At 39.6% G+C, this 18086-nt stretch overlaps 1 protein-coding gene across 1 annotated transcript in view; it reads right to left on the bottom strand.

Annotated features, from left to right (window-relative positions):
- Window positions 1-4940: 4940 nt before the first annotated feature.
- LOC105902440 (E3 ubiquitin-protein ligase UHRF2) overlaps window positions 4941-18086 on the bottom strand; it is a 65321-nt gene continuing 52175 nt past the window's right edge. The window contains exons 9-16 of the mRNA XM_012830026.3: window positions 16444-16548; window positions 12085-12191; window positions 11786-11948; window positions 10959-11096; window positions 10530-10755; window positions 7183-7331; window positions 5451-5549; window positions 4941-5180 (exon numbers count right to left, since the gene is read on the bottom strand). Of these exons, the coding sequence (XP_012685480.2) occupies window positions 5034-5180; window positions 5451-5549; window positions 7183-7331; window positions 10530-10755; window positions 10959-11096; window positions 11786-11948; window positions 12085-12191; window positions 16444-16548 (1134 nt within the window). The 3' untranslated portion in view covers window positions 4941-5033. The remainder of the gene's footprint in view (window positions 5181-5450; window positions 5550-7182; window positions 7332-10529; window positions 10756-10958; window positions 11097-11785; window positions 11949-12084; window positions 12192-16443; window positions 16549-18086) is intronic.

Below are 18086 nucleotides of genomic sequence, written 5' to 3' on the forward strand. Positions count from 1 at the left end.
AAACCCTACGACCTCGTTATTAAATGCAACCAGCACAAACCTTGTAGACTAGTCATGTTATTTCACCACTGGGTAAGATATGTATATAATATTTCAAGCTAGCTAATAACCTACAAAGATTCTTTATTCTTATTATGTATTCCGTCTCTGGCGAGACACTCTGGTACTGGAGGTATCTATCGATCTAGCTAGCTAGGATGGTGACAATCTAGAGAACAGTACAGTAACGTACCAGTGTGGATCAAGATAGCTGCTAGTGACGTTATTGTTCAAGGGATGTGTGTGCATGTTGCTGAAAGTATTTCACAGTCACTGTAGTGATAACTTGCTTGTAAAATGATGATCCTGATGTAATGCTATGGCTTTGTATCAGATCGCCAGGTTATTGCTCTCAGGTTGTGCCTTATGCATACCTTGGGATACTCAGGAGTAGGTTGCCCATTCACAAAATGCCACAAAGATTAAAATAAAACAACTTCATAATGGCCTTTTGTTCAACATTGATACAGTATGTTAAGCTCGAGCTAGTCTCTCCAACTAAAGTGTTAATGTTAAAATCAAAATGTTAATGTTACCGTCTGTAAAATTGCACACTGAGCTATCCTAGCTAGCGATGTTGATGTTACCGTCTGTAAAATTGCACGCTGAGCTATCCTAGCTAGCGATGTTGATGTTACGTCTGTAAAATTGCACGCTGAGCTATCCTGGCCAGAGATAGCAAACGCCAGCAGCATAAATACAAAGTATTCGTTAAAAGTTCTGTTCAATGTTGTATCAAGCATAAATACAAAGTGTTCGTTAAAAGTTCTGTTCAATGCTGGCGTTTGCTATCGCTAGCTAGGATAGCTCAGAGTGCAATTTTACAGACGGTAACATTAACATTTTGACGGTAACATTTTGATTTTAACATTAACACTTTAGTTGGAGAGACTAGTTATGTACTTGTAGTGGTAATAATACAAGTTGTCATGAACCATGACTGTTTGGGGATGTTCTCTCAACTAGACAGTTAGTTATCATACCTAGCGATAGCGTAGTTCGCTAGATAGATATCATAGCTAGCTGCAAGCAGCTTCATTTACTTTGGAGCAGACATATGTGTGTTTTTCGATATATTGAGGTGGGAGTGGGGTCTCCCACACTGTTTAATCCACCGCCGGCACCTTTCCTCTTGTGTTTTGGGCTTTGGAAATGCGGGGAAAAAAACACGCATCCCTCTAATCTCTGTGTCAGATCTAAAAGTCCCGTAAGCACACTGCTTCACCATGCTGCTCAGAACTCAAAGTTGTCGGACCTTCTTCTCTTAGTAGCGGTTGCTAAGGTATGATTGGACGAGGGCCGTTCTAGGGAGGAGTTTCGCGATCGGTCAATTGTAATATTCCAAGAATTTTTTTGTGGGGGTCCTGTAAAGTAAAAATAAAAATATGCTACACTTTATCCTTGAAATGTTTCTCCTAGCTAGTTGTAGATTTCACGCATAAATACACTATGGGTGCTAAAAAGCCATGCATGGATCAAGGCAAATGGAACCAGCATCATCTCATAGCCGCGGTGTCATCTCTGTTGTCACGACAACGGGCATGCTGACAGTGATGGTCTATTTCTGATTTTATTGTTGTTTGCACCGTAGATTGTTCTCAGTTATGTTGCAGCACTGTACTCCATTAAAGTACTACATTACATTTTTTATTTTATTTCAGGTATTCTATATGGTCTACTGGTGAAGTAGCATTAATCACTTGGTGAAGTAGAATGAATCACTTGGGGGGATGTTGTGCCCACCTGAGATACGAATAATTCAGCAGAGGAAAGGATATAGACCAGAGGGAGGGAAATCCCCTTCATCCGCCTGGCAAATCGCACCCTGCATGAGATAGTGCCTTTGATGAAGACAAAAAGAGGGAGATAAATAAATTAATAAATAAAAATAGATAAATAATTATAGAGTGAGTGAGTGACTGAAAGAGAAAGACATGGCAGAGGCAACGAAGAAACCTAGGAAGATGTTGTCAGAGGAAGCGAGGAAGAGAAAAAGAGGGAGTAACCTAGCAAGGGACCAAACAAGAGTCAGTCTTGAGAGCTAAAAGAGACAGAATGATGCAAGTCAGATGCTGAGCCGGCCTTCTTTCTGTTGGACTAGTCAGTAATAACTAATTAGCTTGTGTTGTGCTTGGCAGATGTTTGGCTGTTAACAAAGTTGTCGACTCTGTAGACCACGTCTTGAAGAAAAAAAAGTTGATAAATGAATAAATAATAATAAATACTTACTGAAAACAATAGCACCTCTGGTGCTTGGGCCCTAATACATTCTTATACTTAAGTAATGCTTAACTAATGCTTGACTCATGATGATTTAACACACTAATTAATGCAAGACTTATCATGAATTCCTGTTGCTCGCCATGAACTAATGATCAAGTCACTGTGGCATTAGCCATGTGATTACTTCACACTTAACTTCATCGCCAATTATTGGATGTTAATTCAGTTGTTTCATCCGCTCTGACGACGATTGTTGAACGATCTTTGGGTCCGCCTCCGTCCAACGAAGCGAGCAGAGGGACTTGTCTTCAAGAAGTAAAGAAGATGGCGCCACAAACCCCTTAACCAATGAGATCACAATATAGCTCATCATGTGATGTTTACAAGCTAGTGTTCATAGCTAAAATCGATGGCTGAACAGCAGAGATATCAGATTTGAACATCATCGTTACTCAGGTACGGATTTAGAAAGGCCTGGCTGGGTATTTTACTTACGTAAAAGTATTTAGCACATGCTTACACTTATGACCACATATGCTGATTAAGATGAGCTTTAAAGAGATGTGTCTTCAAACTATTCTTAAAAACAGCAAGGTTTTCTACATATTGGATAGAATCTGGTAAATCTCTTGCAATATCTTGATGCAGTGCATAGTCCAAGGTCATCAATCATCAGTGGTCAAGAGGCAGAACAGATCTACTTATGGGGTGATGCTATTACAGTGCAATAGTCAAGGGCCTCAGTTAACTTGGGGGTGGGAAACCCTATATTTTTTCTTCACCAGGCCTTGCTATGCTCTTGCAGGAACTTCTATAACTTCCCCACTTTTCCAGCCTTAATGAATCATTGACACTTTCTCCGTCCTCCTATGTCAACAACATCTGCTTCCTTCCAAAACACAGATCAGGAGCACAGATGTGCTGCTTACAGGTATATGATGCCAGAAGAGATCTACAATCCCTCCTGTGTTGTTCTGCTCTTTTTTTTCAAATTTGAGGCAATTCTACAAACACACACACACACCATACATCACTCTAAAGCCTATACAATAATTCAGCTGTCAAAAACTAAATAATTGGAAAAACTACACTTTAATACATCCAAATGTCAACTAGAACAATAATGTATCATTCATACATCTGTGGAGATGCATGGGAAAAAAAGTTTGTTTTTTTGTTTGTTTTGTTTTTTCAGGAATCAAAATATTTAATAGGTACATATCAAGTATTATACCATGTATAAAATGTTCAATCACAATATGAAGCGATATAACTTGTTCAACCTGACCGGGCAGCAGGGAAAAGTAACCACATAAAAAAAGAGCTAATGATCAAAATAGGATAGGAAACTAAATGATAAAAATAACATTACTCAGCATTTTTAAACTAGACATTACATTGTCTCTTCTTTTCTTCAGTAAGTGCAATTAAAACAAACATACAACAAACAACACTGATGCCAATAGCAAAGGCAATGCATCCACATGACGTCTAAAGGGTTAGTACTGCTGTCACTGTACAGACAGGGGGAACGCAATGGGGAGGAAGAGGAGGAGGAGGAAGCTCACAGGTAAGAAAAGACTTGCAAAGAGGAGCAGATGCCACAAGAGAAAGGTAGGCTGCACGTCACAATATGCTTTTGAGACAATATGCTTATTTAAACATTTGCATTTCAATAAAAAAAAAATCTGATATTGTACTAAAGAAAATAACATCACCACAAAAAGAAAGAAACAAGAGCAGAGAACATTTAGGGAGACGTACATAGACTCGCTCCTCAGGTAAAACACTGTGGACCTTACTTTAGATGGGCAAGAAACTCGGAATTGGGAGGCTGATGTTGAGGTGAAAACTTAATATTCATAAGACATTAACTCCTTTTCTTGTTGGCACAAGGTAACCTTTGCCCTGATCATTCAGAGTAGACAACAAAAACTGGATATTTAGGATATTTGATATTCCCTTCTGGATACTGAGCACCAGTAAATGCTGCACCAGTAAATGCTGTGTAGTTCTAGGAGATGAAGTTGGTGTTTCACTGAAATTACATTTTGAAACCATTGTCCCCTAAAAGGCCACAAAATCATAACAATTTGAAAACAAGTAATTTACCCACATTTAGTCATTAAAAGTTAAAATGTAGCACTTACATTTTAAACTGAAACTTGCTAGACTGAAAAGCTATTGGTGACCCCCTCATAAACAAGCCCAATGTGGGATATAGTGATATTCCCAAAGTTTCCCATGCTGGCATGTCCGATTCTAATCCCACTCTTGCAACACATCATGCCCCCATTTAGTAAAAAAAACATTAGAGGATGATGTTATTTTAGTGATAAACCACATGAACATGTTAACTCAAGAATTCCTATCCTAAATGAACACTATCGTTAACCTGGGTTCCTTGACTATCGTGGTCTTCAGAGACATGGAGAGGCAGGAGAGTCTGACAGGGTTAGAAAAATCCTTGTATCATGGCTGAGGAGACAGTTTCTAGCTGGTTTGTGATACAGGGCATGTATGCGTGTGTGTATATATGTGTGTGTGTGAGTGTGTGCATATATATATATATATATATATATATATATACGTATTATATATATATATATATATATATAAATAATACGTATTTTGTGTGTGTGTGTGTGTGTATATATATAAGCACACACTAACACACACACTCAGACACACGTATTTTGTATATATCTATTTATATATAATACGTGTGTGTGTGTGAGTGTTAGAGCTGGTATGTCTATCCAGGGACAGGCTCATCGACCCTTGCTGTATCCAGGGAAGAATTGATCAAGAAGCTGTTGTAGTGTCTTGTTAAGGATCATAATATAATCCTTTCCCAGGTCATGGCGACAAGCAGGGCAACTGTAAACCTCTGCACGGAATGACCTTTGAAGACAGCTCTGGACCAGGAAAGAGAGAGAAAGGGACACATCAGATGTATTTAGGAAGTATTTTCTTCATGTACAAGATGTTAGCAGTTGTATTAAGTTATATTCCACTGACACATTCAAGTAAGAAAAAAAAAAAACATTTGACTGATATCAACAAAAGTAACCCCCACCAGTAAATGCTGTGATGGAATTTATACTGCAGAGCTGGTGTGAACTAGCTGAACTGATAATATAAATGTGTAATAAACAACAGCTATCTCTAGAAATCTGTGTACCTACCTTACAAACATTGTGCAGACATGTAGTAGTGACGGGCTGGTAGGCAAGCTCCTGGCAGCACACACACATGAAGCTCTGCTCCACTTTCTTCAAAAAGTTCTGGGGGTGCAAGACACCACAGGCCTATTTATGCATCGTCACTGAAACATGGTCAAACCCCCTGAAATATCACACATGACAAATGCAAGACAAAGACAAGACCATTTCCAGCAGGAATTCTCCCAAAACTGATCAAACTGCGATGTTACGGCCTGTGACAGTTTTATTTTCAGGTTGAAATCACTGATCATTGGTGATAGTTAAAATGACTTCCGGCTATTAAGACTGCATTTGACCCCCGCATTAAGACCCCCCCCCCCACACACACACACTGCAATCAATCAACACTGCCCACGATATGCCAAAAACTGAGAGAGAAGTTAACCTAGCGCGCTTCTAATGTACTCGTGTGTCATTGTGGAGAGTGGGATCACCTGCCTTTCTTAAACTGATTCATATAGGTTAAGTTTGACTCCCGGTTCACCTCGTATCACCACCCAATGGAACATGGTATTGTTTGAGAAGGAGGGCGGAGTATGTGGTTTAGTGACAAACCTGGGTAAGTTAACTCAGAGGGAGCCAACCAAGTTTGCCGTAGTTGCTGTTAATGTTATGACATTTTGCAACTTCTGTAGCCTACATAATGGTCAAGAACCATAAAGAGATGTCTATGTACATAAATGGTCGAGAATAAAGAGAGAATGAGCAAGCATTAAGTGAGAAAAAAAGATGTAGTTGATTATAATACTAGTTTTGTTAATTATATGTGGGTAAGGTTTCTGATGCTTTGCTTGTGAAGTTGTCATAGTGTTTAAGCTAAATACGTAGAGACATATACATGTGTGGGTTAGGATGATATCTTCTAGTGATGCAGGGTTTAAAATGTTGTGATATTGGCTAGTGAAGTGCTAGGTGTTTACATTAGTCACTAGGTGGCGCCACTCCACAAATGAGTCGTAATGAGCTAGGGTCATGTGCCTTCTAGAGGCCAACCTCCCATTCATATTTCATCATTTCATAATAAGTGCTTTGCTGCCATGGATTTCATAATGGAGGAGAGAGTCTTGCTATAGTATTAGAGGTGGTTGCTAGGGTGTTGCTATGGCAGTTTAGGTGATTGCTATAGTGGTTGTAAGGATGTTGCAATGGTACTCGTGGTAGTGGTCGCAAGAGTGTTGCTATCATAGTCATGGTGGTCACAAAGATAGTTTGCTATGATGGTTGCTATGGTATTTGCTATGGTAGCTGAGATGGTTGCTATGGTATTTGCTATGGTAGCTGAGATGGTTGAACAATTTTGCAGATGGAAATGTTTTCATTGTAAACGTGGCTTCACGTCCTGAAAATTACTCAAATATGTGACTCAAAGCTTCTCTGACTGTGAACTAAGGCTTTACATACGCAAATCACAGGAATGTCTTGTGAGGGTTAAGGGAGGTGAATAATTGTGAGTTCAGCTGAAGATGGATGGATGGATAGATAAACAGATAGATAGTTGTTACAATGGTACTTGATATGACCCTATCCATCTCATTCAGCCTCAGAGGCCCCTCACTGGTACAGATGAGAGGGATGATGGGAGGGAGGACACACTTCAGATAGGAGTGAAAGAGAAGGCAGTAGATGGCAACTGGGAACTATTAAGAATGTAGAGCAGAGAATTTAAAAAGTGCATTGGGAAAGGAGTACATACTGGCCCCTCGAGCAGGAAGTCCATAGCTTCATCCCAACTCTTTTTGTTGGGCTGGTCCTCTCGGATCAGGTTCTGCTGCTCCTCACTCAGCTGGAAGGCCTCCACCTCTTTCTCCTTCTGGGGTTGACTGGCCTTCTCTACACACATGTCTAAGATACACAGAAGACCAAAACACAATACATATACATTCAAATTCAATACAATTTCAACACAAACCTGCAAATGAGTAATATAGATGTACAGAGTATGTGATGTACAGTGTAAGGCCGCGTTCACATTTGACTTCTTTTTTAGAAAAAAGCGCTGCCTTCAGCGCCTTTTGAGCGCCTTTTGGGCGCTTCAGAATTCATGGATACCATGTGACGTCACTGTATTTAAGCGTCGCCATATTTGTGTCCGACACAGACACATTACGGTCACAACCTATGGTCACAACCCACAGAAAGTTCAAAGCTCTTGGGGATATGTTGTGCTATTGAATGCGCCAACCAGATATACAATTGTATTCTATTCCTAAAGATTTAGGAAATGACTGACCTGTTAAGTGAAATGCAGCACGTTGATACAATCGTGAATAATTGCTGTGTCTTAGCACTCTACTGAGCAAGCTAGAGTGCTAATAGCTAGCGAGCTGTTTAGCCCTTTAGCCAGGGCTTTAGCTACAACTCGTTAGCCCATATTGGCACTCTTGCCTGCTCAGGAGAGTTTCTGTACTCTTTAAATCTCTGGTTTATGGGGATGGATTATGTACAAGATAAATGTAAATGTCGGGAAAAGAAAGTTGGGGCAGATGCTTTGCAAAAACACAGAGGAATTGCTAATCACTAACGGCTAGTAGCATGCTAACATGAGCTAGGTAGCTCAGACACCTCGCAAATCCTCTTACACGTAGTTTTCAGTTACAATAATGGGGTTTTTATATTGTACGGTGTCTATTTCTCGGTAACTTTCTAAAAATCTAAGCAAAAAAAAGTAAAACTAAAAACGTCTAGGTACAAATACGATGAACTACGGAGTTTGGTCCGCCATTTTTTTTAAACTAAGGCAGTAGGTTACTAGGGAAGGTACGCTGGTACCTACTCTCCTCGTCCTGATTGGTCAGCTGTCAAAAAGGCGCTTGACGTCACCCAGCGCTTTTCTGAAAAGTTGAGAAAATTGAACTCAAAAAGGCGTCAGGGGTTGCGCTTTTTTAGAAGTTTTTAAAAGGCGGCCGCTTTTTGAAAAGGCGTCCGCCTTTTGCCTTTTCCCATAGAGTTGCATGTAAAAAAGGCGCTGGCAGTCGAAAAAAAGAAGTCAAGTGTGAACGCAGCCTAAGTACACATATGTAGCAATGTTGTTATGGTTCTGGGGCTATGAGCCTGCAATGTTGAACCTTCTCTGCTTTTTGAACATTCTTACATTATTTTTGTTTTACAAATTATACAAATTGTAGTTGACCCTATAGTCTATATTTATGTTATATCTAAAGATGCCTTGAGCAGGACTGGCTAGCTGTCAGCTACAGAGTTAAATTATTTCATACTCCACATTCCAACATATCACCAGGTTTGTCCACGCCTAGCTCCTCTCTCTTGTATAAAACATTTACATGCCCGAAATATAACTGAGTGACCATTATTATTTATGTTTACATGTTCATTTTGTGTATTATACCTCCTTAAAATAAGATTAATTGTATGTATTCTTTAGCTTATAACATTTTCAGTAAACTATAGAAAAGTCTCTCCCCTCAATTCTCGTCCTACAATAACATTCCAGACTGATGGGCCAGTGGGGAGAGAAAGACTATTACATGTGCTGATCTTATATGCATAAGGCTACTGACAGAAAATAATGTATTAAAAGTATTTTAGTAACCAAACATAGGAAATTGTTAAATTCTTCGATCACCTGTAGGTAAAATCAGGATACCACAGATGAATTCATTCATGTTGGGTGGGGCGTACTGTAACAGGTCACAGTGTCACACCTCCCTCAAATGACTTCCTGCTAACGTTGCTCTAACCTGACACCCCCATGACTTACACTCTTATTCTCTTACCTCATCGCTCTTACTCCCTCACTCCTACCCCCTCACTCTTACCCCCTCACTCCTACCCCCTCACTCTTACCCCCTCACTCTTACCCTTGTCTTGTCAGCTAATAACTGAGCATCCCTTACCGAGTAAACGTACCACGACATGGAACACTGCTAGCTCACTTTTCACAAGCAACTGGTAACAATACTGGGGCAAAACATTCATAGCTGTTTACATGGCTAAGCAGAAGTTGATTTAACTTTCGTTACTGGAATGTTTGTTCACTGCTATTTGAGTTGTTCACTGAACAACTGTTGTGATATCTGTTCATGATTCATTAGGTTCATTAGGTTGTTGGTTTTGCCATACCACATGATTTAATGAGTTACTTAAGCTTCACCTAGCCGCAGGGTCGAATTAATTGGCCTAACATCTCTCCAAACACCAAGGAGAGAACACTTCAAACTCCTGATTCATACACTCCTTCTGGCCCAACACGTGTCCATGCCAAATAGAAAGGCGAAACAAAGAAACACACACTCCTTCCTTCTGACACACATGCTCGCACACATGTACACTCGTGCATACTCTTTTTCTTTGATTATGAACAGTGGGGCTAGACCGTTTGTACTTTTGAGTAGCCACTGTAGCATAAAAAGTGCAGGTAGTGAGAAGCAGATTTTTAGATTTCAGATTTAAACTACACTGACTGTATGCTAGTTGTCGTCATTAGTGAACAATTATATACACATATCTCAGCTCAGCCCATAGCTCTAAGCTAGATAACAGAGTTATTAGTTGGCTACCTAGCAATAGCTATTTAACTAATGTTAGCTAACCAATTGACAGTTGCCAAGCGACCCTCAGCTTCCAAGAGCCGTTACCTGCCGTTAGTTGAATTTAGACAGTGACCTGAGTACAATAAGTCTTCACTATATTGCCTGTCTGTCTCTCTCCTTCTGTCTGTCTGGGTTAGACCAATACATGAATGCTAGTTCACCTCCTGTATTAATAAGCATTTTTTTATGTATGATGTGTACAATGTTCACTGATAATAGCGCTACATGCAGCCTGTCAGTGGTGGTTGGAAAAACCAAATCCTTACATTAGATGGCTGCACTCTTCTATTCAAAGTTTTATTAACTGTCAATAACTTACACAGTAAGAAATCAAAATAACTATATGGATTAAATATTAGACACCGAATTGGGATATAAAGTAATTTAAATAAATTAACTCCTCCTTCTAGTTAACTCATCTGACTCATATGACTGTTGTATTTGATTTGATGATTTGATCAAATCCACCAACATAAAAAAAGAATCATACCTTTGCCCTTGGGTTTTTTCTGACTGCCATTGCTTTGATGCCCACCAGCTGCGATGACAGTTGGTATTTCCATGTCTTTTTCCTCCTTTTCTTCTTTTGGCTTCTTTGGAGGGGGGGTATTTTTTGGTCGGCCTCTCCCAGAATGTCTCTTGCCGCGCATGCCCACTCTCACACTGGCTTCCTTCTTAGTCTTGTTGGCCATGGCTTCCAGATAACCTGGGGGGTACTAGGCAGAGGCAAAACCACAGCAGAGAGAGAGAGCAAAAACAACACACTGTCACACACAATAAACTAACACCTCATTACCATAGACACAAGTCTACAACAATTGAGTCTGTGGAACTTCTTCATACTGTCAGACCTGTAATAGTTGTGGGGAATATGGGCTGAAGTGAATCTGCTTTTGAGCCGGAGTGAGACTGGACTCACCTGCACTTTGAGGCCGAGCTTCTTGATTCGTTCAGCCCCCTCAGGAGACCACGGTGCCGGCTCCTGCTCATCACGCCGTAACAGATACCGCCACACCAGAAAGCCACACTTCCCAATCTCTGGCCAGTACTTCACCACCTTAAGGAGAGAGAATGCATGCACAAAGCATGTGGGCTAAGTAATACTGGCGCCAGGCCTTCCTGTCTGCAGTTGTTATATTTAATTCAATTCAATTCAATTCAATTTATATAGCGCCAAAACAATAAAATTGTCTCAAGGCGCTTATATATTTCTATGCCTATGCTCCCCCAAGTAGACCCCTGGTGTTCTTCCTTCCTGTTATGCATATGTCCATTGTGTATCCTGTTCCTGTGCAAGCAACCTGTATCCTTTGTGTAAGACATCTGCAAGACCTTGGAGCAGGAGGAATACTAGAGATTGGACAATAGCTAGTTCATGCAAGGAACAAGGGAATGTGACAGAACTGAATACAAGAAACCCACTGCTCTTGGATTGATAGTCTCCAGTAAACTCCCCTCCCATGTCTTCACCATAATGTGTGTGTGTGTGTGTGTGTGTGTGTGTGTGTGTGTGTGTGTGTGTGTGTGTGTGTGTGTGTGTGTGCATAGTGCTTCCCACCAGCTGGAAGTAGCTTGAAAAAGGACAGTGCAATTAGGGGTGTTATACTGTCTTTTCCCTCTGCAGTCTGTCTTCATTTGTATTGTTACACCAGACTAAGTTTGATTTATGGGATGACGTACATCTGCCCTGATGGGAGAGTGATGGCCAGTGTAGTTGATGTCATGTCATATTCAAGTCTTACTCACCTTGTAGATACCATCGTAGCGATTTCCCTCTTCAGGAGCGTACTTGCTGATTCGTCGTCCTTTGGAGCTCCGCACGACCCGGACCGGCTTCCCCTCACGCCAGTTACGAGACTCTGCGCCATCTTTATCATTTAGGGGTGCATCACAGTTCAGTGCCAGGGCCCTGAGAAATTACACATCACAAAGGAAATGAAGGTCTTTTACACAACAACAAAAGTTCTTTCTCATTAAAAAAAGAGAGAATACTACTTCACACATCTTTGACTCAGAGGGGCAGAAGTAAGGAGGATTTTTGATACCTGTTCATGTGTGTGAGTGTTTGGTCAAAGCAGTGCTCGCCAATACGCTTGTTTCCAGAAAGGTCCCGACCCCCACTTCCTGTGTAAGTAAACTCATCACCCCTGTCCTGAATGAACAGAATTGGGTGAGAGGTTAGAGGTGAGGTTTCATAGGCTATACAATGCTCAAGGTGCTGTTAAATAACTTCCCTCTGTTCTACTTCCTGCAAATGTGTCCTGAAAACTAAATTGTCCACAAAATATTTCTTACACCTGGCCATTGGCATTGTATCATTTGGAATGACCCTCTTCACAGGATACCTACAATATTCAGTGCAGTAATAATCTCATCAAACTGATGAGCTGTGGACACATGCCTTCTATCTACATAGACTACTGCACAAAGCAAAAAATAAATACAAAATAAAAAAGGTAAAAATGTCAGTTGAAGGCATTTATCTTTCTTAAGTTAATACAGGCAAACATAAAGACAGCGTCTGCTAAATGACTAAATGTAAATGTAAATGACTAATTAGCCTTTCTACTGCTCTCTACTCTTTGATGACAGTACCGATAAGGGCACATCAGAAAAGGAGGCAGTTAGCATAAAGCTTATTGAAAATGGCTCCCCCAGGATTTGACTCCTTGGGTTACATTGTGGGATATACTGTATTTCTATTATGTATGTGTGTGTACATGTGAATATATGTCTATTATGTATGTGTATGTACATGTGAATATGTATGTATATTATGTATGTGTATGTACATGTGAATATACAGTATGTCTATTATGTATGAGTGTGTACATGTGAATATACAGTATGTCTATTATGTATGAGTGTGTACATGTGAATAGAAAGGCATGACGTTGGTGTGAGAAGGGATGACATGTAACCCATTGGAGAAAATGTAATTGAACCTTTAGTTAATGGAAAAAAATTGTAATTTCTTTTTTTAGTATTACAGAGCTAATTTTTTTAAATCACAGTTTAATTTGGGTCAACATCTTTTTGGTGATACATTTTGTATATTTCATTGAGTCTAAGGGATCCTCAAAAGTAGGCCTCCAGTTACTCCTCTTAAGAAGTGAAATCATTGTGAATGTTACTGGGGGTTTTCCTATGAAAGTAGTCCATGTCTAATGAATGTTCATCTTTCAACCAGACCGATGACCTCCTCATGCAGATCTATTCCCTCTACCATAGTTCCTCTAAAAGCAGAGAGGCGCTTGATGAGTACATCATCAAACCAGCCCGTGCCACTAGAACTTGCAGGATTGAAAACAGGAGGATTACTGTAGCATAGTGAAGCCACCTCCAAAGAGGGCAGGAGGAGGCCATCCCAGAGAGGGACAATATGGAGGCAATGACCTCTCTCAAGTTTGTTTTCCATTTAGCCCTGCACCAGGATCTGTTAGAGAATTTGGCTGACTGGGGCCGACTCGACTGTCAAAGAAGATTAAATGCCCCTGTCCTCTGTGAGGATGTGGGTCATGGCAACCCAGGCTCCAAACAAAAAAACAGACCCTATCTCTACCCTCTCCTGACAGGCTTTAACAGCAACAGGGGAGTGCAGATAAGGAACTCCAAAGTTTCTGTTGAGGCCTTTGAGCGGCAGAGGGGAGACATTGTGGATGCCATCACCATATGTATCGCCCAAAGACTTTACACTTTCTTGGCTGATCCTGTTCTCCATGCTGCTTAGGTCTTTGATCCATACCCTCCCAGCGAAAACAACTTACGAGTGTGGTGATGCTGAGTTTGATCAGCTCTGGGAGCACTTTAGGCCACTCCTATTATGGAATGGGTGCAACATGGTAGAGGTTGAGATGGAGTGGTTTTCTGTTAGGAAATATTAGTACATTATTTATACTAATATTGTTACACCCCCCCGCAGATATATTTAACTTCATGGCCTTGGTGCCCTCAAAGAATATGCCACTCCAAAGGCCAAGTGGCTTTGCCCCTAAAAATTCCAGGCCTGGTGCTCTCATTAAAAACAACTTAACTTGAAATTGCTGAACGCCTTTAACCACAAGGAATTCTTTCGGAGGATTTAATTAGGATATATTAATGAAAAATCTTTTTTTCCCCCTTGTAAATTACCTCAGTAAGTAAGGCTATAAAGTTGTGTTAAAACACAATACAAATTTGGGTACTCTATATTGACTACTGTACCTCAGTTGTGGAAATATATATATAAATCTATATACAGATAATATTAATCTATATATACATATACAGTACATCTATATATATAATATAAATATAAATATATATAATATAAATATATATAAATATATACAGTACTGTGCAAAAGTTTTAGGCAGGTGTGAAAAAAATGCTGTAAACTAAGAATGCTTTCAAAAATGGGAGTGTTAACAGTTTCTTTTCATCAATTAATAAAATGCAGTGAATGAACAGAAGATAAATCTAAATCAAATCAATATTTGGTGTGACCACCCTTTGCCTTCAAAACAGCATACATATTTCTTCTAGGTACACTTGCACAAAGTTTTTGAAGGAACTCGGCTGGTAGGTTGTTCCAAACATCTTGGAGAACTAACCACAGATCTTCTGTGGATTTAGGGTTCCTCAAATCCTTCTGTCATCCAGACAGACTCGATGACTTTTTTCACTTTTACCTTTGCATCAAAATAATGCAAATGTAAGTGCAGGTTGCAAAATGCACTGTCATATTGCATGACCAATTTGTACACTGTGGTGTCACAGCTATTTACCTCAGATAATTGTATGCACCAATCTTCATGTAATCCCAGACAGACTCGATGATTTACAGCATTTTTTCACACCTGCCTAAAACTTTTGCACAGTACTGTATATATATACGGTATATATGAATATAAATATATATATACTGTATATATAAATATAAATATAAATATATATATAAATCTCACTCATTTATGTGTTCAAACTGAGCAGCAAAGAAAACAGCTCTAAAAAAAGCTAGACCAAAAAGGCAATGGTACACAAAGCTGTTTCCATAGAGTTTCCAGCTCCAAAAGACACAGTCAGCAGCACTATATGCACACTTTAAGTATGGAAGAAAAGGCAACACTGGAGATCAGAGGCACTAAGAAATCCCCTGTGTTACTACCTACTACCTTATTACCCAATGAAATGGGAACATGGGAAAGTGGCAATCCAGACTTTCACTACACAAGGTATTTATGCCTAATGTACTTGCCTGGACACCTTTCTGCACCCCATTCTAGCCCAACAGACTTGAACATGCAAACATGGCATGTGTGATTAGGTAAATCTGTGGTGCTCTGGGAGATGATTAAGAAGTGATGAGACTATGAACTGGACCTGTCTGGCTACATCAAAGGTATGTCTGGAATAATAAAGCCACTTGTAACAAAAAAGTGCCTGTAACAAGAAAGGTAACATCCAAATGGTCAAGAATGACAGTGGGTGTTGTGCCACCTAGCAGTCTTGACTGTGTGACTGTGCTGCACAGGTTGCTGCACAAAAAACTGTATTTTGTGGAATCAATAACAACAATAATTATAATAATAAATTCATCATTTAATATTTAATAATTAAGTATTTAATGCTTTAATATTTAATGTTAATACTTTTGCACATGGGCATTTTTTTGACGGAATTTGATTTATCATCTGAACCATTTGTAAAGTCAACTTTATTTGGCTAATTAAATACATGAATTCTAATCCAATACGCTTTTTGTCAAATTCAGATAACTGTTCCTCACCATCCTCTAGCTGTCCATTTAGTATGTGCACTCAAAAACCTTCAGTGTTCGTACACAGTCCTGTCTATAAATGGGAAACAGTGGCACGGACCAAACCATAACCAATTCTAGCCAATCTACGCCTTGCTTTAGCAGCACAGAAGGGAGGGGTTCATTTGATTGGATATTGGGCTAAAATATCAACAACCTTTTGCCAGAATTGCAGAATGTACTTTTAAGGGGATGTCTGCAAATCACCAAAACATCTTGAGGGCTGCAAGATAGTCTGTAGTATAATTTTGAGTTCAGCTGTGTGTGCAAGACTTAGTGAGCATACAAAATCAGAAAGGTTCCAGAGGCTTGACGTACACCTAAAAATAAAGATGCAGTGATCATTAGAGATACACATCCAGAAAAACAGAACCTGTGTGTCAGAACCTCAGACAGAGAAAAATCACCCACAGAACTCTCTTTGAGCAAAATCACCCACAGAACCCTCTTTGAGCAAAATCACTCTCAGAACACTCTTTGAGCAAAATCACTCTCAGAACACTCTTTGAGCAAAATCACTCTCAGAACACTCTTTGAGCAAAATCACTCACAGAACACTCTTTGAGCAAAATCACTCTCAGAACACTCTTTGAGAAAAATCACTCACCACTTCATCCTCAAAGCCTCCAGCAAGAACCAGCGAATAGGAGCCATCATTACTGCGCCCATGGATACCTCCTACATGTGGCCTGTGCACACCAGCCTCACTCACCTTCAAAAACAGAACAGCATGCAAGAAGGGCATGAAAAAGGCAACCAGATTAAGTTGCTGAATGATGTCAGAAAATACATAAAGAGATTGCATCACTGAGTCACAGGAGAATAATTAAATCAGGCCTCCCAAACTTGTGAAGAACTTTGAAAGTATATCAAAACAGGCATGTTGAATTGTGTGTATAAAAAAATAATTTTTCTGCACGGCAATTTTTAACAAATGTAATATTTTTCAGCACAGCTATTCATCAAGAGGTTACAAAATAATATTGTGGTTTCAATTGAAAACATAATTCAAGTATTAAAAATAGCATGCAAAATCATTAACCTTCCATTCACCAGTCCCAAAATATGAATTTGTTAAAAACAACCAATGATTGTAAAAAAAAGTATGGACTGCCAGGTATACCTTTACATTAGGAAGAAATGAATACAAAAATTGTCAACAATGGGAGTCGCCAAATGGAATGGATTCTATGTTACGAAATGGTGTTAATTTGATGAAATTATCTTAAAAAACAAAACTTCTATGCGCGTTTCTCGGAGGTACTCAAACCTACAAACACCAGAAAACACCCGAATACTATTAGGCAGTATTTTTCGGGAATCCACCTGACCATAGTTGTTACTTGATAACTTGGCCTTTCAAATGATAACAACAGTCAATGGTCTGGGTATTGAACAGTCAATGGTCTGGGTATTAAACACTCAATGGTCTGGGTATTGAACAGTCAATGGTCTGGGTATTAAACACTCAATGGTCTGGGTATTGAACAGTCAATGGTCTGGGTATTGTACACTCAATGGTCTGGGTATTGAAGCCTGCCCCTCTGCCCATCTCCCTCCCCCATTAGCTGAGGGAAGGAGGTCAATATTCAATATGTGCTTCAGAACTACTGTTCTGGCATCTGACTGAAACGTCTGTATTAAATCAGTACAATTTTGTCAAAAGACTCTTACATGAAGTGCTTTTACACATACTGTATGAGATTATGTGACATCAGGGTTGAAATCAAGGAAATAATGCCAGTCAGGCCCATCAAAAAACAGTATCAGAGACATGGGGATCTCTTCCAGCTTTGTAACAAAAAGATAAACACTACACTATGAGATATGAAACAGTATATTATAAAGTTAAAGTTGCAAAAAAATTACAAAAATAAACCAATTCAATCTCTATCAATGTGCACAGTGGAATGACCACAGCTACTCATTTAGTACTCCTTAGTCTGACGTAACTCCACAGTTGTGATATTGAGTATGCAAATAGCTGCTTTTTCCAGCCAGCCTATCCAGCCTATTTGACTATCCAGCCAGTTGTGCGTTGTTGTTGTATCCTGCTGTGCAGGATCTAAGGTTGGGCAGTTAGGTTAGGTTCTACCTCTCCTTATCCTTCCTCTAATGCCATCTCCTCTAACTAGTACTTAACTCACACTTACAGTAGTTATATTCCTGCACATTTCTTATGTAAAAAAGTATTTATTGTAACACTAGGTCTCCATTGCTCGTAGCTTGATTGTTCTCTCCTTTGAATGT

This window comes from Clupea harengus, chromosome 12, assembly GCF_900700415.2.
Source record: "Clupea harengus chromosome 12, Ch_v2.0.2, whole genome shotgun sequence".
NCBI lineage: Eukaryota > Metazoa > Chordata > Actinopteri > Clupeiformes > Clupeidae > Clupea > Clupea harengus.